At 40.3% G+C, this 23,851-nt stretch overlaps 1 protein-coding gene across 5 annotated transcripts in view; it reads left to right on the top strand.

Moving 5' to 3' along the window:
* TBC1D4 (TBC1 domain family member 4) overlaps positions 1-23,851 on the top strand; it is a 247,335-nt gene that overhangs the window by 159,058 nt on the left and 64,426 nt on the right. For all 5 annotated transcript variants that reach the window (XM_060288241.1, XM_060288239.2, XM_030838657.3 and 2 more), the window contains exons 2-5: positions 6,737-7,324; positions 8,776-8,865; positions 12,178-12,282; positions 19,806-19,938. In XM_060288241.1, coding sequence (XP_060144224.1) covers positions 6,782-7,324; positions 8,776-8,865; positions 12,178-12,282; positions 19,806-19,938 — 871 coding nt within the window. In that variant the 5' untranslated portion in view covers positions 6,737-6,781. The remainder of the gene's footprint in view (positions 1-6,736; positions 7,325-8,775; positions 8,866-12,177; positions 12,283-19,805; positions 19,939-23,851) is intronic.

Genomic DNA, 23,851 nt, shown 5'->3' with positions numbered 1-23,851 from the left:
TCTATGAAGAAAGAAGACATTGTATTATAGATTGATTTTCTCCTACCTTCATAATTAATAAGCCTTGGACACGTGATTATTTAAACAGCATAAGAAAGACAGGGGTACTCAAATTTAAAATGCTTCTTTTTAAAGAAAGCTAGAGAGTCTGTTCTTTAGCCCTGCACAATCAGTGTGTTTCCTGATTGCAGAGTCAGGAAATACTTTACTTTTGAAGCAATAACGGTTATTCCCAGGAAGTTTTATAATTGGCTGCTCAGTGATAACATCGACTTGAACAAATGCAGCAAAATTACTGCTGGCTTATCTGGAATGAAAGAGAACTTCTTAAGTGCGACAGAGAGCTAATACTAAGGATTACATCAGTTTGGCATATTCACTGCTCTTGGAGGACGACTCCAAATTTCAGCTTGCTTCCTGACCAAAGGTATCTTTCCTTTGTGCTTTTTCAGTATCCAGACTTCTTTCCCTTGGGTTTGCTTAGGACTTTAAACATCAGTGTGTGGTACTTGTAGAATTTATTTCCTTGTGAAGTCAGGTGAAGTGTAGTTTTTACAATACCATTGGATTTCTTGGAATGTGATAACTAATTATTATAATTAATTAATGAGAAACAACAGCCTGACATCCAGGAATCTAGTGGCAATTTTTCTTTTCTCTAGAGTGAGGAATTGCTTTACTGTCTGAATTTTGATACTTGAACTTATATTCTTTTAGTGAGATCACTGAAGGTGTAAGGACAGAATACTAGCCAAAGGTGGCCCTGTGCTTTTTCTAAATGTCATGAGACATTTGAAAAAAGCCCCATTTATTTTATCGCTTGTTGAAATTGGTTATTGTGTGTCAATGGAAGTGAATAATGTCAATGACTTACAATATTTCTGGCTTAATACTAGAGATGATTTTCCATCTTCTTTTATTTATTATTTTATTATTATTATTATTTTTTGCGGTATGCGGGCCTCTCACTGCTGTGGCCTCCTCTCCCATCGCAGAGCACAGGCTCCGGACGCGCAGGCTCAATGGCTGTGGCTCACGGGCCTAGCCGATCCGCGGCATGTGGGATCCTCCTGGACCGGGGCACAAACCCGTGTCCCCTGCATCGGCAGGCGGACTCTCAACCACTGCGCCACCAGGGAAGCCCCCTTCCATCTTCTTTTAATGTACATTATTTTGTTCCTATATTGACATCAATGCTAAAATAAACCCATAGAAATTTGGATTTAGGTGAGATCTTGTTGAGCATCTTTCTCATCCCTTACTTTACTGGCAAGGAAACTCTAGAAAGCAGAATGACACAAATTCCTGGCAGATCAGGGGAGAGAGAAGAAATCTCTTAATTCCTGGGTAGAGGGATCATTAACTCCCTTTTCATTATTGTTATTTTGTGTTAAAATTATATGCTGCCATACAATAAAAACTTTGCCTTGAATTGGCCTTGAATTTTCATCAGACTCTGTGAGACATAGGCAGATTCTAAGCAGTTGCATTATTCGTAGCCAGAGTACTAATAACTAGAGTACGAACCCCGAGCGTGTAGCTTGAGGTGTCTCCTAGCATCTGAAGACATTCTTGCAACACACATTCACTTCCTAGTTGGGGTGAGCACTGAGCAGAGTGGAAAGCCTCAGCTCTCTATTCTGAGGAGTGCCAGATCTCTCTTGTGTTATCAACAGGAATTTACTAACCCCATCTCAATCCTGGAGAGCTTTCATCAGGGTTCTAGGTGGTTGTTCACTCTTTGTATATTTTTGTTTGCTGACAACTGTCACTCAGTTTTTTCTGAGCACAGAATTCTCTCCCAGTGGTCATATGGAAGAACTCTAGTAAGACACAAAATCACCACAACTCAGTCTTTCACTTAGGAGCTTATAGCATTAACGGTAAAGAGAAAAAAAGACGTTGAAAGATGTGATACATGCAAGGAGTCAAATTCATTCAAAAACACATCTAAATCAAAATCTAAATATATGTCAGTTAACACTGTCCTATAGGAGAATAGTGTTTTCCCAAAATGTCTTGTGTATGTGCAAGTACTGGATAGAGATTTTTTTTTTTTTTTAAACCCAAACTCCTGAATTGGTTTCAGGGAAGCATTTTAAAAAAATTTTTTTATTTATTTATTTATGTTATTTTTGGCTGTGTTGGGTCTTCGTTTCTGTGCGAGGGCTTTCTCTAGTTGCGGCAAGTGGGGTCCACTCTTCATTGCGGTGTGCGGCCTCTCTTGTTGTGGAGCACAGGCTCCAGACGCGCAGGCTCAGTAGTTGTGGTTCACGGGCCTAGTTGCTCCGCGGCATGTGGGATCTTCCCAGACCAGGGCTCGAACCCTGCATTGGCAGGCAGATTCTCAACCACTGCACCACCAGGGAAGCCCCTGGATAGAGATTTTGTGTTTCTCTTGTGTTGCTTCTGATTGATCTCAAATAAATGTCTCAGGAAGTTTTCATGGTTCTCTGATAACTCAGTTTCCCACTGTGGATATTCTACTGTCCTTTCTTTATCAGTGTGTCCCTTCTGGTATGGGCTCTGAGTGTGTAGGCAGGGGCTGTATAATGTTAACTTACATGTGTGTCTTCCACTTATAAGCAAAAACAGAGCTGAATGTTGTTAGATCAGTTTCACAGGCCAGCCTCTTTGCAGGTCATTGAAAGCTGCGTTTAGTCATGACCTGAGAGAAGATATTAAAGGCAACTAGAATCTATGTTTTATGGTGCAGTTAACAATTCAAATTATTGGAAGATTAAATTACCTACTCAGTTTAGTCAAGATGATAAGCTTTGCTTCTATGAACTGGGTCATTAACTGAATTATATTTAGGTATTGAGCTTCTACCTGTGGTCACAGGGAAATGTCCTGTGGGACTATAGGAATTCAGCCACTAATCAGTTCCTCACATAACAGCTCTCAATGAGAAAAAGTACAAACTTATAATATAGAGGAATTGATACAACTAAGGTCAAACTGACTTTATTTTCAGTCTTGATAGAATTAACTCTAATACTCATTAAAATATTTGTGACAAGATCAAAATTCTACAGGTTCAAAAAAAATCCTACAGATAATATTTCTTATTCTGCACTCCATAGAGACACTTTGGAAATTTAGGTGCACTAAGGTTGTAAAATCAGATGAAAAGTATTTAACGAAATATGGTTAGTGAGGAAGGAGGGAGCCATCTGTTTTAGGGTTTTGCCTAACCCACGAGAATCATTGTACTTTTTGCAGGGTTGAATGTCTAGGTCAGCCTCCATAGCTTTGGCCCTTGTCAGACACTAAGGCAAAAACAAAATGACAGAGGTCTAAGGTTGTTGATCATGTGTTAGTACAAAGCATCTGACTTCCCTGGAGATATGTCAAATGTTCGGGGTGAGTCATTGAACCTATAGCATTTGGACTTTATTCTTTCATAGGAAATGCTCTACTAGCAAGCTGAAAGTCTTGTGATTTTTAAACTGTGAACGTTCTGGCAGTATATCCCAAAGAATTATGTGAAAGAGAAGAAATTCTGGTTTTAGAATTGGTGCTAGAATATTGGAAGAAATACCTTGTATGTCTGAATGTGAAGCAACCCTGCATATAAGATGATCTCTCTTTTCCAAAGGTAGAAATTACCAAAACAAGTTTTTTCCCCCCAGTCCACATATTGAGGATCTACTTTGTACCAGGACTTACTCTAGGCTTTGGGGATACAAGGAAAAAATGTGGGAAAAGAGACAGAAATCACCACCCTCCTAGGGCTTACATTCTAGCAAATCAATTACACAGAATGTTAAAAGAGGTAAGTGCTATAGAGAGTAATAAAATGGGGGAAAACTCCAGGGGAATGCTGGCTGTGTCAGTGTGTCTCTGTGTGTATGTGTGTGTGTGTTTTGGTTTAGGGGATGGATGCTGCCTCAAGGTGACATTAGAGCACGGATTTAAACGAGATGAGGAGGGAGCCGTCCAGTTATCTAGGGGCGGACTTGGAGTTCAGAGACCTTGAGGGAGGAGTCTGCCTGGCATGTTCAAAGAGTAGCCAGGAAGCGAGTGGGGCTGGAGCAGAGTGAGTGAGAGAGGGTTGCTGGGAGGAGTAAGGTCAGAGGAAACGAGGTGAGAAGGAAAAGACGAAATCCAGGTCGACTGTCTGAAGGTCACATGGAAGATGTGTAGCCACAGTGCACATTTAATCTATATGTATGTCAAATGCAGAGGGTGAGGGCCCTGTAGGACATTGTAGGGATTTTGTCTTTTACTCTTAATGAAATGGGGAGCTTGGAGGATTTGCAGATGAGCAACATGACAAGTTTAAAAAGGAATCCTTTCTACTTTTGAGAGTAGATTGAAGGGGGCAAGGGACACCAGTTAAAAGATTATTGCAGAAAACCAGATGAGAGATAATGAGTTGTATTTCATTTTGTATGAATGTACCATCTTTTGTTCATCCTTTCACTTTTTTCTTCAGTTTTATTGAGATATAATCGACATACAGCATTGTATTTAGTTCAAGGAGTGCAACTTAATGATTTGATACATGTATATATTGCAAAATGATTACCATAAGTTTAATTAACATCACTCACTTCACATGGTTATAGATTTTTTTTCTTGTGAGAACTTTTAAGATCTACTCTCTTAGCAAGTTTCAAATATACAATATAGTATTATTAACTCTAGCCACCATGCTGTACATTACATCCCCAGAACTTATTTATCTTATAATTGGAAGTTTGTACCTTTTTACTACCTTCATCCATTCCCATTCCTCCCTCCCCTGCCTCTGGCAATCACCAATCTGTTCTCTTTATCTATGAGGTTTTTTTTTTTTTTAAGATTCCACATATAAGTGAGATCATACAGTATTTACCTTTCTCAGTCTGACTTATTTCAGTTAGCATAATGCCCTCAAGGTCCATCCATGTCGTAAATGGCAGGATTTCCTTTTTTATGGCTAAATAATATTTATCACAGTTTCTTTATCCATTCATCTTTTGACGGACACTTAGGTGGACTTAGATTGTTTCCATGTCTTGACTATTGTGAATAATGCTGTGATGAACATGAGGGTGCAGGTATCTTTTCGAGAGAGTGATTTTGTTTCTCTTGAATATATACCCAGAAGTGGAATTGCTGGATGATATGGTAGTTCTATTTTTAATATTTTAGGAACCTCCATACTGTTTTCCAAAGTGACTGCACCAATTTACATTCCTACCAACAATGCACAAGGGTTTCCTTTTTCCCACATCCTCCCCCAGTACTTGTTATATCTTGTCTTTTTGATGATAGTCATCCTGTCAAGTGTAAGGTGATATTTTGTCGTGGTTTTCCCTGACAATTAGTGAGCATTCACTTGTCGATGAATATTCGGGTTGTTTCCAGTTTGGGGGTATCGTGACTAAGGCATCTATGAATATTTGTGTACAAGCCTTTTTTTTTTTTTTTTTTCTTTGGTACGCGGGCCTCTCACTGCGGTGCCCTCTGCTGTTGCGGAGCACAGGCTCCGGACGTGCAGGCTCAGCGGCCATGGCTCACGGGCCCAGCCGCTCCGCGGCACGTGGGATCTTCCCGGACCGGGGCACGAACCCATGTCCCCTGCATCGGCAGGCGGACTCTCAACTACTGCGCCACCAGGGAAGCCCTGTGTACAAGCCTTTTTGTGGACATACGTTTTCAGGGCTTTCACCTAAATCTCTCGGAGTGGAATGACTGGGTTGTGAGATCTATGTTTAACTCCCAGGCAGCTGCCAAACTCCTGAGGTATCTGGGCCATTTTACATTTCTGCACACAGTGTATGAGAGTTCCTGTTGCTCCACATCCTTGCGGGTACTTGGACTTTCAAATTAATTAATTAAATTTTGGCCGCATTGGGTCTTTGTTGCCGTGCGCGGGCTTTCTCTAGTTGGGGCAAGCGGGGGCTACTCTTTGTTGCGGTGCCCGGGCTTCTCACTGCGGTGGCTTCTCTTGTTGCGGAGCACGGGCTGTAGGCGCGCTGGCTTCCGTAGTCGTGGCTTGCAGACTCAGTAGTTGTGGCGCATGGGCATAGTTGCTCTGCGGCATGTGGGATCTTCCTGGAGCAGGGCTCGAACCCGTGTCCCCTGAGTTGGCAGGCGGATTCTTAACCACTGCGCCACCAGGGAAGCCCCACTTGGACTTTTTGATGTTAGCCATTCTAATAGATATGAAATAGTATCTTCCTGTGGTCTATATTTGCATTTTCCCTGATGGCTAATGCTGGTGAGGGGTGTCTGGATTTTAACCTCTTCATCCAGAAAGTTAATTTTAGCCTCATTGTTGAAGCTTTGGTTCCTTTCAGCTGAGGCTCATAATAATTTAATTAAATAATTTATTTATCTCAGTCGTGGTTGGTACCTTAGCATGTTACACTTTACTTTTATATTTAAATTTAATTTTTAACCTTTTGATCCCTTATAATACATTTTAAAAGTACTCAAAGGTTATGTTATGATGATTTATTAAAGGTTGCAGTGGCCTGTATAGTTTCATGGTTTTGTTTTTAGGAAACGAATACATTTAAAAGGAGAAAGTATAAAAGTGATAGAAAATTCCAATCTTATCCTTAAATCACTATGTCCGATAGTGTAATTTAAGTTTATGCTTTATTTTATGTAGGATCTATTACTCTCTTTATTTTATCATTTAGGATGAGCGTGCATTCTGTGATAATAACAGGTCTAGGTAAACATATACGATCTCTAAATATTCAACTGAAGTGAGGATTTTTGAATTCTGTTCCAGGTTCCCGATGTTATCAGCAGCATAAGGCAGTTATCGAAAGCTGCCATGAAAGAGGATGCCAAACCCAGCAAAGACAACGAGGACGCCTTTTACAACTCACAGAAGTTCGAGGTCTTGTACTGTGGCAAGGTGACCGTGACCCACAAGAAGGCGCCATCCAGCCTCATCGACGACTGCATCGAGAAGTTCAGCCTGCACGAGCGGCAGCGCCTGCGGGTCCAGGGCGAGCCGCGCGCCGCGGATGCCGGCGAGGACCCGGCGGTGTCGGAGGCCCTGGCGCCCGCTTCCCCCGCCGACGTTCTGTCCGAGGAAGGGGATGGCGTCAACGACACCCACCCCGTCTTCCCCGCCGCGCCCAGCCAGCCTGGGCCGTCCAGCTCTCGAGTCTGCTTCCCTGAGCGGATTTTGGAAGATTCTGGCTTTGATGAACAGCAGGAGTTCCGGTCTCGGTGCAGCAGCGTCACCGGTGTCCTGCAAAGGAAAGTTCAGGACAACAGCCAGAAAACGCAGCCGCGGAGGAGGCATGCCAGCGCGCCCAGCCACGTCCAGCCCTCGGATTCGGAGAAGAACAGAACGATGCTGTTTCAGGTGCTGCCCTGGCCGCGTGCTCTCGGGGTGTTTCCCCATTCTTTGCTAGACGGAAGCAGCCGGGCGGCCAGCTCTTCCCTGGTCCTCACTCTGCAAGCATCCAACCTTTCTGTCATATCCCTTGGGAAGCAGATAAGGCAGGTGGAGAAAGACAGCAAACAAAGGAAAGTTGTGAAGGGGTGAGAGGCAGACGGGGAATGTAAGAAAAAAGGGAGCAGGGAAGGGAGAGGAAGAGAGATGCACTTTCAGTACATCATGGAAAGTTGTTGGGGAAATAAGAATAGATTACTCTTAGCATCACTAGCATTTGCCTTAGGTTGATTCTTAAATAAATGCTATTTTTTTAAATGACTGCAAAAAGTCAATCTTATGAAGGGTTTGAAGATGTGAATCTGGGAGCGTGTGAATCTTCATGATGGAGAAAGAATTTTCTAGAGAGAAAAAAAAGAAAAGTCCAGAGACTCATAGGTGTATTTTCAGATGAGAATACACCAATTTACTCTGTCATACAAAAGAGACGGTTAAAGAAACATCACAGGCCTGATAATTTATTAGACCAGTTATTAAAATGATTTGGTGCAAGCTGTATTATAGGTGTAAAAGATGATTCTTAATTCTAAAAAGTAGTTTTTGAAAATGTCCAGTTCCACTTAAAAGAACTTAATTCTTAACAATGCCCTGTAGAGATTCTTTAATTACTCCTCAGCTTTGAAGATTAATTTGAGTTTTCCTCAGATTTGAGTTTTCTTGAAAAAAGGAGTGACTGCCCTTTTATCCCGTTGCAAAGAGTCCCTGAGAAGGAAGTTGCACAGTGTACCTTGGTAAACAGTCCCAGTATGTAATACTTGCTTGATCAGAAGTTCATGGTGGTTTTGTTCTGTTTTGTTCTTGGTAACTCTAGGCATGTAATTAAAGTGTCTATAGTCTTTCCTGTGGTGATATGTTAACTGAGTTTCCTCTCTTGTTTGGGCTACTGGATTTGTTCTTTTTCTTAGCTAGCCAGAGTCCATGTTGTTAATTTTTTCTAAATGGTTGTTTATTTAAAAAATTTTAAAATTTATCTGCCCAATTGCAAGTATATCTTTCTGTTGATCATTTGTGAGAAAGTATGATTATAAATTATAATTAAATAATTAGTATTTTTAGAAAACATAAGGTGTGGAAAGGTTGCATCTTTTTGAAAAGAATAATTTCTAATTTGGAAAAAAAATGGTTTCTTGTAAATTAAGACCAACTTAACTTTCATGATTTCTAGATGAAAGGAAGAAATGTTTTCAGACAGCTGATAATTGGGGTTGTAGATTTGGTTGGATTGGATGTTGACACACATGTGAATATGTATGTCTGGGATACAGCATTTGAATCTGTATTATTAGTCAAATATTTAACTGTAAAGTAATATGTTAGGTTCTTGATAAGTTGAAATTAAGTGGAATATTTTTATTTTTAAGGTTGGACGGTTTGAGATAAACCTTATCAGTCCAGACACAAAATCACTTGTGCTTGAGAAGAATTTTAAAGATATCTCTTCTTGTTCCCAGGTATGTATTGAAGTAGATTATAGTATTTGAAGAAACCAATTAAAGCTTGTTTCTAAATTAACAAAATAACTGGGCTTAAACCCCTTCAGATTTTATTCTTAAAAGCATTTCTTAAGTAGATTTGTCTTAAACTAAGAGTGTTCATGTGCTTGGGTCCCTGCCAATAAGAAAATCCTGTCCAGGTTCCTCATTATCATAATCTTGTCCTCACTTTCATCAACCCTGTTTCCTGGTGTCATGGAAGGAAGTTTTGGGGTGGTGAGTTCTTTAGAAAATATCTTCACAGTTAGTGTTCCTCAGCATCTTGAGCAGTAGGTCTTGTGGGCATCACGGAGTCATGATTGCTCTTTATATTGTAGTAGGTAAAAAAAAGAACTAGTACTTTCAAGTTTATACATGTAAATGCTAAAGTTTGAAAAGAAGGTTTTGATATGTATCTTTGTCCTTTTACTTATTTTTAATTCTCATATTACGTATTTGAAAGTTTAAAAAATAATCTATACAACTATGTGTGTTCAAGATCATATTAGGCACAGTGTCCTAAGTACCATAGTAATAATTTAGAATATCTATATAATTGTTAGCGCTACCTAAATGTATGGCAAACCTAGAAAGAATTTCCGAAGGTGTTGGAGCAGAGGGAGTACCTAAAGCTGAATATGGGAAAGTTAAAAATGCAAGGATGCCTCTGAGGAGGTCCCTGGAACAGAGAAGCAGTAACTTCTTTCCTAGCAATGTGCCTTAGGTGTACCTTCAGGGGCCTGGATCTTGCCAAGGCCCTTTCCTATATTTTAATGTTGAAAAATAGACTGACTTTTTCTTGTTTTTAAGTTTTAATTTTGGAGTTCGCATTGCCATAGGTATGATATCCCGACGTTCTTCCCTTTGAAAATGATAAGCTTTTGTACATCTTGTTAATTACTCTCCTCAGCCTCAGCTAATGTGGTTTCACTTCTAGTATTTTGTTTCAATATTTGTTCTGTTATATGGAGACATAAAATTATATTCTATTCTATTATATTCTACTCTAGTCGTTTAGAGAGGCAGCATCTGACTAGAGGAAGAATATATTGCAAATTTCTAAATTCCTACTTAAAGGACAAAAAATGTGGTAGAAAGATTATTCACTTTAACAAAGTATTTATTAAGCATTCTTGTAATTACATGTTTCCTGGGGGTCCCCGCGTGATCATAAGCTCTGTGAGGGCAGGTGTCTTATTCTGTAGGCCAGGGGTCCCCAACCCCCGGGCCGAGGCCTGTTAGGAACCGGGCCGCACAGCAGGAGGTGAGTGGGGGGGGCGAGGGAGTGAAGTTTCATCTGCCGCTCCCCATTGCTCCCCATTGCTTCCCATCGCTCGCGTTACCACCTGAACCACATTTGCCCCCTCCACCCCTGTCCATGGAAAAATTGTCTTCCATGAAACTGGTCCCTGGTGCCGAAAAGGTTGGGGACCGCTGCTCTAGGGCATCAGAGAATAAGATGTGTTAAGACAGAGCTTGATGCTTAGGTGTTCAATAAATGTTGAATGAATGCTTCTACATGTTGGGCCTTATGCCAAGCATTGGGGAGAGAGTGGTGTACAAACCAGTGTACTTCCTGTTCCCCAAAGCAAGAGGAGTCATCTGAAAAGGCTGTGCTTCTCCCCCCACCCCCCTCCCAGAAAGAAACTAACAATGTTTCTCCCAGAAAGAAAACTAGCAATGCTCGTTGAACATCTAAAGGAAAATAAAAAGAAAGAAAGAAAAAAAAAGAACCCGCCAAACCAAATCTATAAATCTGGCAGTTCAAACAAGATTTTTGCTTTTCCTTTTTTTTAAAGCAAGCTTTGTGTTCTAAGAATTCAGAAGAAGAATCAAACAAAAATATGAGGAAAATTTGTGCAAAGGCCTTTGATCAGAATAATTGTCAAGTTAACTTTCTGCTTCTCACTGAGTGGCCCAACTCCTGTTATTTCTTTCCACAGAATTGTACTGATAGAGGGTGGCCACATTTGGGAACAGGAGTGCTTTTTAACACATGCACACCTACAAATGTTTCTTTCTTCAAAATCGGTAGGACTGTTTCCCTGGCAAGCATGAGGAATAAGGGAATGGTTTTCTTTACTGGAAACATTACCACTGCCCGAAAACTTGCTGAGCTAATGAGGTCCTGTGCATTTTTCCCATTTAGTACCAAGCTAGTAAAAGATATTCTTTAATCACGAATGAGTTGTATCAGATGGAATTTACTTTCACCTCATGGATTGTAACCTCGCTCCTCCTTACTGACTTTTTTACTTTTTATCGGAGTTGATTTCCTTTTTCCATAGCCATTGGGTAGGTTGAGCTTCTTATTACAAGAATAGTGGTTACTGTTTACCAAACATGCCAGGAACTAAGATATTTCTTAGTTCTAAATCTGAAAAATTTCTTAGAATAGGTACCATTACTATTATTTTATGATGAGAAATGGAACCTCAGAGATACTTTTTAGCAACGCAGCACAATATCTCATACCTGGTAGATGGATTGAACCAAGGCTGAAGCACAAATCTGTCTGATTCCAAAGTCTGTTTTCCTTTCTCTGGGATTCAGGTGATTGCAGGACAACTTCAAATTTTTTCTCTTCATGACTTTTCAAAGTACTGTGCTTTCTGTTAAAATAACAAGGTGCTGTCTACTAATTGGTGTGTATGTATTCAGGGCGATCGAAATTCTCAGATGATTCAGAATTTTGTATTAAGTGTAGCTGAGGTTATTTAGCCTGTGTTCAGGAAGTACAGATTTGTGAATCTGGCTAGTTGACATCTGCAATAATTTCTTTAATGTATTCATCTTCTAACACTTGTGGCTCCTTGAATGTCTATCAATAGACAAACATTCTGGTATTTTTAATGCATGCTTTAGGGAATGGCATGCCATTTAATTAGAGTATTGTCAGTTTTAATGATTCTTAGCCTCATATAAACAAGAACAGCGTTTATAATGAATCATCAGACTGCCCGTTCAAAGATGACCAATAAATTGAAAACTCCATTACTTGCAAACACTGAGTAGCGGTTTTTATTACAAGAGACAGTGGGTCATGCCATCATATTTTTCCTCTTGTGGCCCTGAGTCACAGAGTGTTTGCCAGAAACAAAAAAAACTCTGAGCTGGTCTCACCCTTTTTTATGTATCAAAAGACCACCGAATAAGTTTGCTCTGGCATTATGTCCCCTGTCACAGTGCTGTGAAGGAGAAATTCATGGAAGTGTGAAAGCACAGAACTATTTCTATAGTGTTGGTTAAAAGGACATAATCCCATAAACACTGCCCTTCTTCCTTCTCTAGGGTATAAAGCATGTTGATCACTTTGGCTTTATCTGTCGGGAGTTGCCGGAGCCGGGGCTGAGCCAGTATATCTGTTACGTGTTCCAGTGTGCCAGCGAATCTCTGGTAAGTGGGGTGACTGCTGCCCACGGGCTCCTGCCCACACCTCCGGCTGATTGGAGGGTCGTCTCTGATGAACCCAAGCCTCACAGAACGGCCATCTGTCGAAAAAGAAGAGCCCGTCTAGAAATAGGTTTCTGCCCTTTGAAACAGCACCACAACAGAAAAACAAAAACAACTTGTCCTGGTAATTTTTAAGCCTAGGTGATTTTCTTGAGTTTAACAAATCTGGAAATGTTACCAGGAGTATTTTTAAAAGGTAGGAAAAGCCTAATAATAGGAGAAGAGCTGTTACTCTTTCCATTGCTCATGTAAGAAGATAGGGAAGACCTCTAATTCTCTCAACTGCTATAACATCTCAGAGTAGATAATGCTTATTTCCTCAGGGTAGAGAACGGTTTTGTTTTTTCCTTTTTATTCCATCAGCCCCTGTCCTCATTTTAAAAATACTTTCTTTATGGTCACATTTTAGCCTTCAATTTCTTTCTTTGGAATTTAGAAGTCAATTTTACTTTGCACCACTCCTATCCCTCCCCCCGACCCTTAAATGGGAGCAGTTAGAGTTTAAGGAGAAACATGTAAGGCAAAGTTGGAAATAGATCTGAGTGACTAAAAATATGTTGATGTTTTCCCCTAAAATATTTTCCATATTCTTCCACTTGTGTTATCTTTCCTAACCATTTTAACACAAACCTTTAGATATATGCATTACCATTCTTTGAAGCAGAGCATTTGCTCAGACATAAAATCCTCCCACAATGATTTTCCCCAGGGAAACACACACCAGTTAGACATATACAGAGTAAGCCGGGCAGCATTCTCCTCATTTTCTGTATGCACGTTGCCTTCCTTCCTGCTAACTCTTGCCTTCCACATTCCCAGTGTGGACACAGAGTTGAGGAATAATGAAGAAGTAATGAAGAAATGGGAATGAATTGGTACAAAGACACTTTCTGACTAGGGAATATAGCACTCTATCGCTAAGTTTCTTACTCAAGAGAGATCCATTTGAGTTTTGTTCTCACTCTAGATAGTTAGCCATACCAGTGAAAAATCCACCTGTTGATATCCAGGTGACCACTGTATTATAGGTTCAGTTCAGGGCTCGGGATAGAAGTTTGAGAGTTGTTATGTAAAGAATAGTTGAAGGCATGGGGCTGGATGAGCACCCAGGGGGAAGGAAAAGAGAGAAGGCCAAAGAGAACCAAGGCCACAACCCTGGAAAATGCCAACCAAGAGTTGGGTAGAAAATGAGAATGTCAGGTAATCTTGCCCCTCTCCTCACCCATCCCCTGCCCAGCTCTCCTCTCCTCCTTCCCTCCTCTGTCCGTCCTCCTGTCTAAGGCTGATTCTTCCACCACGTTGCAGATCCTTGCTCTCCAACCTTTGCAAAACCTGTTGTATATCCCGTATTTTATTGTTTTGGCAGTTCCATTTACGCAACTTTCCAATTTAGAAACCGTAATGCGTTCTCCTGCACCATCGAGATCCACTTGTTCACCAAATCCTATAAACTCAAAGGTAGAAATGTCCCTTATATCCATCTCTCTTCCTTTTCCTCTCTGTTTGGAATGAAGTCTGGGCATTCATCTCCTTTACTAAGACTATTGCATTAGTGTCCTAACTAGTCTCCCTGCCACTGGTTTAATCTGTCATCTATCCACTTACTACCTTATGCTATATATATATTTTTTCTCACAAAATTCTCTCACTAGGGGCCAGCTTATGCCTCCTTATTAACGGACAAAATCTAGATTGTCTAGTGTGGCAGAAGGGGCTTCCTCATTCTTCTCCAGCGTTCACCAGAAAGCTTGCCCTTTCATGACTGTGTCCTCACACGTGCTATTCCGTGTCCTCAGCTGTCTCCAGGCCAGACTGCAGAAGCTGCTGTGATGACTGGTGTGATGTTGCTTTTATTTGGCTTGCTACTGAAGCAGCAGATGGTTCGTGCACAGGACACATGAGATGAAGGAAGTACATGAGAGGCGGGGCTCACAGAAATGCCTCTGAAGTTCTGAGGTCACTGTTGGCTGCATGCAGTGAGGGGTCTGCCAGTCAGTGGAGACCAGAGCCAGGGCTTGCTGCTTTCATACGGTCAGATGGGGGATTTGATCGTGCCAGCCTCAAGGGTCCACCTGGCTGCTATACAAAGAGATTGTGTATGTCTCTATCTGTTTTCGTATTCTCTTTCCGGCTGCTTCATTGGATGGGAAGCAGGCCTGGCTTGGCTTTGCTGTGACTTTAATCCCCTTCTCCGTCTTTGCTACTGTGTATTTTTTTGGATCCTGTTAAAAGATCACCTCCGAGGGAAGCCTTTTCTAACACCCTTTCTCAGGAATTGAGTCCTTTGGTTGTTTTGTTGTCAGCGCTGTCAGCACATCTTATTCATAGATCTCCGGCAGTTCCTGCAAATCCCTTATCTTATTTATTTGTTCACATAACTTTCTACTCCACTGGACTGTGAATCCTACAAGGTTAGGACCGTCCTTATGGTTGTTGTATCCACCAGTAGTTTCCAGGATAGCAGGGCTTGCTTGTTAAGTGTATTTTGAGTGATGGAGTGTGTTACTCAGAACTTCAGGCAGTCATTTTCTAGGTGCTGGTTAATCTCTGATTACTGGATAACCGACACCAAGAGGAAAACTGTAAAACCTTCTGATTTCCAATCTCTTTTAAAAGTTTTGTTTGTATTTTTTAGTCTTTTCATTTTACCCTCCTGCGTGTAGAATGAGTTTTCGAAACGGAGTCAGAGTAGAAAGTCTGGGAACACGCTGCATTTTTCCACCTTAAGAAGCTCTGTGACTAAGGCAACAGACTAGACTGGCTGAGAATGTCTTCATATTACATTGAAGCTGCCTGAGAATCTTATTTTGGCATCATTATTCTTAAGAATGGGCCTATGCTGGAATCTTTGAAATCCTGTTTACTCTACTTTTATCTGTAAGCACCTTAAATGAACGGTGAGGCATCAGAACTGCAAGATAGAGGAAAAATTAAATGTACATTTCCTGTATAAAGGAGGCTGGCTCATGCAGCTGACGTTAGAGTAAAACAAACGGTCAAATATTACAGGTCTAAGCAGTATTACGATTGATGTGGCTTGGCTGTTGTGAAAGACAAAATATTGTAAAACCACACATGCTGATTTGTCTTCTCTGAGTGCAAAAAATATATAGCTAGCATTTTCTGTTGCTTCTTTGTAGCAATTGCTATGAATTGATAAGCAGTATAGAATAGAGTTCTGATGGGCCCTGGAGGGTTACAGTGCAAGGTTTGGATGCTCTGTGCACCTCCCTCCCTCCCTCCCTTTGTCCCTCCCTCCCTTCCTTCCTTCCCTCTTTTGTAAAATATCCCAAGGCAGGTGGTTTAAACTTGTTTGACCAACCCTTGAGATTTCTGGAACATATCATTTCTGCTTTCTCCAAAAGTGATTTAAAAGGTGTGAAAAAAAATGGAAGTGACTACTATTCATAGACAAAGTGGAACTCCACAGATGCACACAACAGTATCCAGGGAAAGTATAACCAACAAAACAAATCGAAACAAAACCCCCAAAAACCCAGGGTACCGAGACCCAGGATTTGTATGGGGTTAAGAGTGTAGAGTTTTCCAGAGAATTAGACTAGGTAATCTTTTTTTTTTTTAACATCTTTATTGGAGTATAATTGTTTTACAATGGTGTGTTAGTTTCTGCTTTATAACAAAGTGAATCAGCTATACGTATACATATATCCCCATATCCCCTCCCTCTTGGCGTCTCCCTCCCACCCTCCCTATCCCACCCCTCTAGGTGGTCACAAAGCACCGAGCTGATCTCCCTGTGCTATGCCGCTGCTGTTACATTTGGTAGTGTATACATGTCCATGCCAATCTCTCACTTCGTCCCGGCTTACCCTTCCCCCTCTCCATCCTTACACATTCTGTGATTCTTATTCTAAAACGCTATAAAACACCTAAGTTTGGTATATAAATGTTTATGAGCATTATCTTCATTATGGATTTTCACCTTAATGTCACAAATTGGCTTTCTTTGTTCCATCTTATAGTTTTCTCTGGAAATTTAATTTTGCCTGATGGTCACACTAAGAATACTTTCTTTTTGGTTCCATATGATTGATTTATCTTTAACCATTCCTTTACTTTTAACTTTTTAACACTGCCTAGGATTTTGTTGTTGTTGCTGTATCTAAACTAAAACAATTAAGTTATTCATAGTATGCTAATTTAACTTTTAGTTGCTCTGATTCCATATGAGAATTTATAGGCCGTCTGGAAAAAGTGGTAGATTAAAAAAAAGTAAAACATTTAAAATTTTAGAAGTCGAATAAAGTTTCTAGTAATATTTATGGCTAGGAGAAATTGGTAGCCACATTTCAGTCACCATTGAAATGATCTCTTGGTTCATCTAGAAATAGATAAGAAAATATGAAAGTTCAATATATCCATTGGGGACCTTTTGCAACACAGTATTACCAAATAGCAAATAATAAACCTACATGAAAGCTAAGCGGATGACTGACCCCTTCAGTGCCTTAAATAAATGAGAAACAAGAAAACAGAAGTAAACATCTGCATAAGTGATTGAAATTGCTTTTGAATACATCACAAGGCAAATGAAATGAAAATGCAAAGGCATTAAAGCATGTAGTGCTTTTATTTTTTATTTTTGCGGTACGCAGGCCTCTCACTGTTGTGGTCTCTCCCGCTGCGGAGCACAGGCTCCAGACGTGCAGGCTCAGCGGCCATGGCTCACGGGCCCAGCCGCTCCGCGGCATGTGGGATCTTCCCAGACCGGGGCACGAACCCGCGTCCCCTGCATCGGCAGGCGGACTCTCAACCACTGCGCCACCAGGGAAGCTCGTGCTTTTATTTTTAAGAATTAGAATTCTTTGTTTTTAATTATGTTATAAAAGAACAGATTGTGAATAATTCATTTTTTGTGCATGGAATGTTGTGAAATTATTTATAAGCCTTTTAAAAAGATGGTTATATAGTAAAACATAACTGAATGATGACTGGCTGCTTGGTGCTTGAACTCTCCTTTTAGTAATATCAGATGAATAGAGTTTCTTTTTATTCCAGGTTCTTCAGGCATTCAAATGCAGAAGTAGATTGAATTCTTTAAATGGTAGCTTTTTCTTAAACCAGGCCATAAGGGAAGGGGATAAAGAGTCTTTTTATTTTTAAAATTTTAAAAAATTTATTTTATTTTTTTATTTATTTTTGGCTGCACTGGGTCTTCGTTGCTGCGCTCGGGCTTTCTCTAGTTGCAATGAGTGGGGGCTACTCTTGGTTGCGGTGCGCAGGCTTCTCATTGCGGTGGCTTCTCTTGTTGCGGAGCACAGGCTCTAGGAGCACGGGCTTCTGTAGTTGTGGCACACAGGCTCAGTAGTCGTGGCTCCTGGGTTCTAGAGCGCAGGCTCAGTAGTTGTGGCGCACGGGCTTAGCTGCTCCGTGGCATGTGGGATCTTCTGGGAACAGGGTTCGAACCCATGTCCCCTGCATTGGCAGGCAGATTCTTAACCACTGCGCCACCAGGGAAGCCCTAAAGAGTCTTTTTAAAAATGGGTTATGTGTGTGAGGGTTCTTTTTCCTCCACATCCTCTCCAACACTTGTTGTTTCTTGTCTTTTTGGTAATAACCATTCTAACACATGTGAGGTGATATCTCCCTGTGGTTTTGCATTTCCCTAATAATTAGTGAATTTGAGCACCTTTTCATGTTCCTGTTGGCCATCTGTGTTGGTTTCAATGTGCATTGGTGCTGCCACTATGGAAAACAGTATGGAGGTTCCTCAAAAAATTAAGAATAGAACTGCCAGGTGATCCGGCAATTCCACTTCTGGGTATTTATCTAAAGAGAATAAAAACACTAATTTGAAAAGATATGTGCACCCCCATGTTCATTGCAGCATTATTTATAATAGCCAAGATATGGTAACAGCCTAAGTGCCCACCGACAGATTAATGGATAAAGAAGATGTGATATGTATATACACACACAATGGAATATTTTTCAGACACAAAAAAGGTGAAATCTTGCCATTTATGACAACATGGTTGGACCTTGAGGGTATTATGATAACTGAAATAAGTTAGAGAAAGACAAATACCGTATGATTTCACTCATATGCAAAGTATAAAAAACAAAAACAAACACATAGTTGCAGAAAACAGATTGGTGGTTACCAGAGGGGCCGGGGGTGGGAGGGAGAGCAAAATGGGTAAAGGGGGTCAATTGTATGGTGGCAGATGGAAACAAGACTTTTGGTGGTGAGCACACTGTAATGTACACAGAAGTTGAATTAAATGTTGCACCCATGCAACTTATTTAATGTCATAAAACAATGTTACCACAATAAAACCAGAACAAAACAAAACATGGTTTATGAAGCATGGTAAATGGTTTTGAATATCAGAGCTAGTTTGGATGAGGCCCTGGTACTTCATAGCTCCCCATGCAGGTTTTAGACTTTGGTCTCAATTGTACAGTGGGTGAGAAAGCCACACTTTACACTGATGATTGTGCCACAGAGGAGGAGACCTGGCCTGAAGTCGGCTTGACAATGCCTGGAGGATGAGCTGTTAGTTGACCTCAAAGAAGCAACCAGGAAACCAGAATGCTAGATTCCAACTTCTTGACTGAGTCACTGGAAGAGCAAGGAAGAAACTACCTGGCAGTTCTCAAGCTGCTGGCCTAGGGCTGAGACCCAGCTATTAGGCAGCATGACTGCAGAACTTCTTAGTGTCACAAATCAGAAGCCAAATGAAAATAAATAGAAGCCATAGAGAAAAGGCCAGTAGTCTTCATAGAATTCCCCCAACATTATTTATTGGGCTCATTTCCCCCTAGAACTTTGGTTAAACACGTGTTCGCTTGTTGTTGCACTAAAAATGATCCAAAAGGATAAAGTAAATAAGATACCTATTAACACAAGTGATTTGTTAAACCTATTTTGTTGCTCCCTATGTATTGCAGACAAAACTTCCAAAGAAATCTTTATCTGATAAAGTACTTTAATTAAACAAAGACCTGAGATAACCAACAATGACCTACTGTATAGCACAGGGAACTCTATTCTGTGATACCTATATGAGAAAAGAATCTGATAAGGAATGAATATATGTATATGTATAACTGAATCACTTTGCTGTATACCTGAAACTAACACAACATTGTAAATCAACTATAATCCAATAAAATTTAAAAAAAAAGAAAAAAAACAAATACCTGATTGTCACTTAACTGTCATAGCATAGCACTGAGTGGGATTCAAAAATGGCATTCAAGTAACAGATCAGTATTATGCACATTAAAATGGTCTTATTTCATCCAGTTTTCAATTTTATGTATAATTAATTGAAGGTCTAACTTTGAGACATTATTTTCTCACTACCAGCTCTGTGGTCATCAAAATTCCATTATTAGTATTTAGTCAGCATCAACAAAGTTTCACATTGCTGTTGGGCTTTTAATGTGTTACCATGAAAGCAAACTTTTATAGACCTGGATTTTGTTTCTTCATGTAGGTTGATGAAGTAATGCTGACTCTGAAACAGGCTTTCAGCACGGCCGCTGCCCTGCAGAGTGCCAAGACCCAGATTAAGCTGTGCGAGGCCTGCCCTATGCACTCTTTGCATAAGCTCTGTGAAAGGATTGAAGGTACAGTATAAGTTGGCCTTGGCAAAGACGAGTTTGCTTGGCAAAGACAAGTTTGCTTTGGCATTGGGGAAGTGAGAAAGTCGCTACTGTCATTGAATGCTTCTTTGTTTTGAGGTGAACCGAGAACCCCAAGAATCATTTCTCATGTCTAGTCAAATTTGTGCTGTCAGTCTCTCCTAGGTGCTTGGCTTTTTTTCCTCTTTCTTTTTTCTTTCTTACTTTTTTTCCGAAGGCAGACTCAAGGGAGGAGCTTGCATTTCCCACAGTTCCTAAGACTCTGCTATGTGCAAAGTGGGAACTGACCAAATATTTGTTGAATGAATGAAGAGAGGCAAAACCATCCCAGAATATCGACTGTTTAAGTCTTTTTTTTTTTTCCTTTCTCACTCGATGATGTGTTCTTTTTTTCCTAAAGGTTTAGAACAAGAATGAAACTTGCTTGGCTTTTCAGGGTCGTTTGAAAATCACACAGATAATAGACATGATGTCATAAAGCAAGTTTTTTAAAAAAATGTGTTTTGAGGAGGGAGAAGAGCATGAGGAAGAGGTGACTCTGATTCAGTTTCCCTTTCTTCTCCTTGTCTCTTACTAATAAAAACGGTTGAAAACTACTGTGCCAGAGAAGACACACAATTTGATAAACACTTGTTAAGCATCTAGCACGTGCCAGGCAGTGTGCTTGGCACTGGGGATGCAGAGATGGTTGAGATGTGGACCATGCCTTCAGGAAGCTTAGAGTCTAGAGTGGGAGACAGGCTTGTGAGCACGTAAATGCAATCAGTACGATAGGTGTTGGAGTCGATGGGGAGAGTGTGGACTCCAGAACAAAGCAGAGAATGGACGAGCCACTGTCAGTGCAAATGGAGATATCTGTTCAGTAGGCAGGAGAATCATAGGCACATGGGAAAAGTGATGATGAACAGCTGTATTTACTGAACATCCACTCAACTGTGTGAACAAGCACTATTTAAATGTAATACTCAAAATTTTAAAATTTATAACTATAATTTTACAGAATGCACCTTATTTTCAAATATACATGGAAACTTTACAAAAATGGAACGTTCTTTGGTGTATGGTAAAGAGAATGTTATAAATCTGAGGAGGAAAGGCTGAGTGATTCAGGAAATGGCGTTGGATCAATTTGCTATCCAAAGAGACAAAGATTCCTTCCACTTATCCTACTCAAAATACATTCTAGGTGGAGCAAAGTCCTCAATGCAAACAAACAAAATGATAAAATCATTCAAAGAAAATAAAAATATTATTTTGTCCCTAAACAAGAAAGCCTTTATTAAGACACAGAAATGCAGAAACTACCAAAAGAAGACATTGACAGATTTGACTTCATAAAATCTTAATATTTTTACACAACAACAACTGCTTACTTGGAAGTTAAATGATCAGTAACAAATGCTGTTTGAGTAACAAACAGCAGATTGCTGTTCAGAATTTGTAAAGACTGTTATTATCTATAAGAAAAAGATAAAAGCACCAATAGAAAATTACACAAATCATATTAAAAAACACTCCTCTGAAAAAAAATTTATAGTTTTAGAGGCCTTTGTAAAGACAGAGAATACAGGGGCTTCCCTGGTGGCGCAATGCTTAAGAATCCGCCTGCCAGTGCAGGGGACACGGGTTCGAACCCTGTTCCCAGAAGATTCTACATGCCGTGGAGCAACTAAGCCTGTGCACCACAACTACTGAGCCTGCGCTCTAGAACCCACAAGCCACAACTGCTGAGCCCACGTGCCACAACTACTGAAGCCCGCGTGCCTAGAACCCATGTTCCGCAACAAGAGAAGCCACCGCAATGAGCGGCCTGCGCACCGCAACAAAGAGTAGCCCACGCTCTCTACAACTAGAGAAAGCCTGCACGCAGCAACGAAGACCCGATGTAGCCAAAAATAAATAAATAAAATAAGTTAATTGAAAAAAAAAAGAAAGAATACACATTATACATCCAGAAATAGTAGGGTCTCTTCCAAGATCATGAAGGGAGTGAAACTTAAGGTTCCCTAGCTTCAAGGTATGCATATATCTGAAGGGAGCAAATGAAGGGTTCATGTGAACTGGAAAAGATTCACACGGGCTTCTTTTCCTAAGGCCTTAGATAACACCTTCTGATATGATTGTTTTACCCTTGCCTTTGACATTGGGCGAAGAGAGCTGTAAGATAGGGCAGTGTTCTGATAGTAAGAATGAAAGGAATAGCAATAATGCAGTTGCTCCCATAAGACTTACTGTGTCTCGGCCCTGTTGTGTTTTCCATATATTAGCCCACTTAATCCATACTGAAATCCCACAAGATGGGTAGTGTTTTGAATCCTCATTTTACTGATGAGGAAACAGGCGCCGAGACACACAGTGGGTAATAACGGCCACATCCTTATCGCTTAGGAGGGGCAGAACCAGGATTTGAACTTGTTCCATCTGTTTCCAAAGCAACTTGATGTTCTCTCTGAAAGAATATCAGAAAGCCAGGATTTTCAGGACCAAGCTGTCTTGAAGCCTTGGCATCAGTGTTTCCCAAAGAGTTGTTTTCATCTGGGTAAGATAACAGTGTGAATTCTAAACTTGTGTTAGGCTTAAGTACAAAGTATAAAGCTGGAAAAAGGACCACATTCAGATTCAACACAAATTCACGGGAAGAGAAAGTGAGAAAGATATTTAGAGATATTTAGAAGTATCTAGATATTTGTATTTCATATTACTTACTCATGTCATTGACTCACCTGTCAATACCTTTGGCTGCATTAATAAGGAGTTCTTTCTCTACTGAAAAAAAAAAGAAAGGGAAAAGATGCATATGCTCATGTTGAGTCCTAATCATCTATCCCTGTGTCAAGGGAGCCTTGTCATTTAGACCAGGAAGAAAAGCACCAGCCATGTTGGGGGACCAAAGTGAATCCAGGAGACAGTGTCTAAGGGGACCATCTCTCAAGGACCAGTCCTCAGAATGTGAAACTAAAGGGATGTTGAGCACTGTAGAGGTGGATCAATTACCCTCAGTCAGGTTTTCCTGCAATAACGTGCATGAGGGCTAAATAGTATACTTACCTCTCAGGATCGGTTAATTCACTCACCAGTGACTCTAAACAGTGGGGAAGAAGAAAGGCAAATCAGATGCAAGGCGGAGTAGGGGGCATGCATAATTTACAAATAAGCTGTTTGCAATTCCTCCCCTGAAATAAAGGACTAAAGAAACTTCCTGGGCCATAGATTTAGTTACCTACTTCAAATAAGGACCCTCTTTACTTCTCCTCTTTTTAATCTTTTATCCTCCTACACGTGCTAATAACATGCTGGAATATTAAACAACATAAAACAAAACAAAAACAATCATGTGAATCAGTTTCTTAATATATTGCCTAAGGAACCTATTAAGGAGGCTTTGCCAGCAAATAATAAATTGTGGTAGTGAGTGGCATCACACCGTCAAAATGAATTTTAGTGTTTCTGTACGTGGTCACAGAGATTTTCACAGCATTTTATTGTACATTGCACAAAGAAAGGTAGAGCTGAGAAGTTTTCAGAAGTTTTTCTTCTTTCTGCACAGTGGTTTAAAATAGACCCAGTGGTGGCACTCTACACGTTCTAACCATCATGAAATGAATTCTCGTTCTTTTAAAACAATGCATATTTTGAGGTGAATCTCTCCTAGGGATTTTAAAGTACAGTCTACCTATAACAGTCATTAAATACTATACGTGGCTAGATATCCTCTTTCTAATCAAAGTACGGTAACAATAGTATAAGTGGTCCCTAACTATGTAAAGGAGATCTGTTCTTTAAAAATGGATGGTCCGGTGAATCATTGTAAATATGAACTACATTTCCCTTTTTAAAAAATTTATAAAAACAAAAATGTTTTCATGGAAACAATTTTACCCAAGGACTTAATATAAAT

The sequence above is a fragment of the Globicephala melas genome, chromosome 18 (assembly GCF_963455315.2).
Source record: "Globicephala melas chromosome 18, mGloMel1.2, whole genome shotgun sequence".
Classification (NCBI taxonomy): domain Eukaryota; kingdom Metazoa; phylum Chordata; class Mammalia; order Artiodactyla; family Delphinidae; genus Globicephala; species Globicephala melas.
Note: the sequence above shows the minus strand (reverse complement) of the source record. Positions and strands in the feature narration are given on the sequence as shown.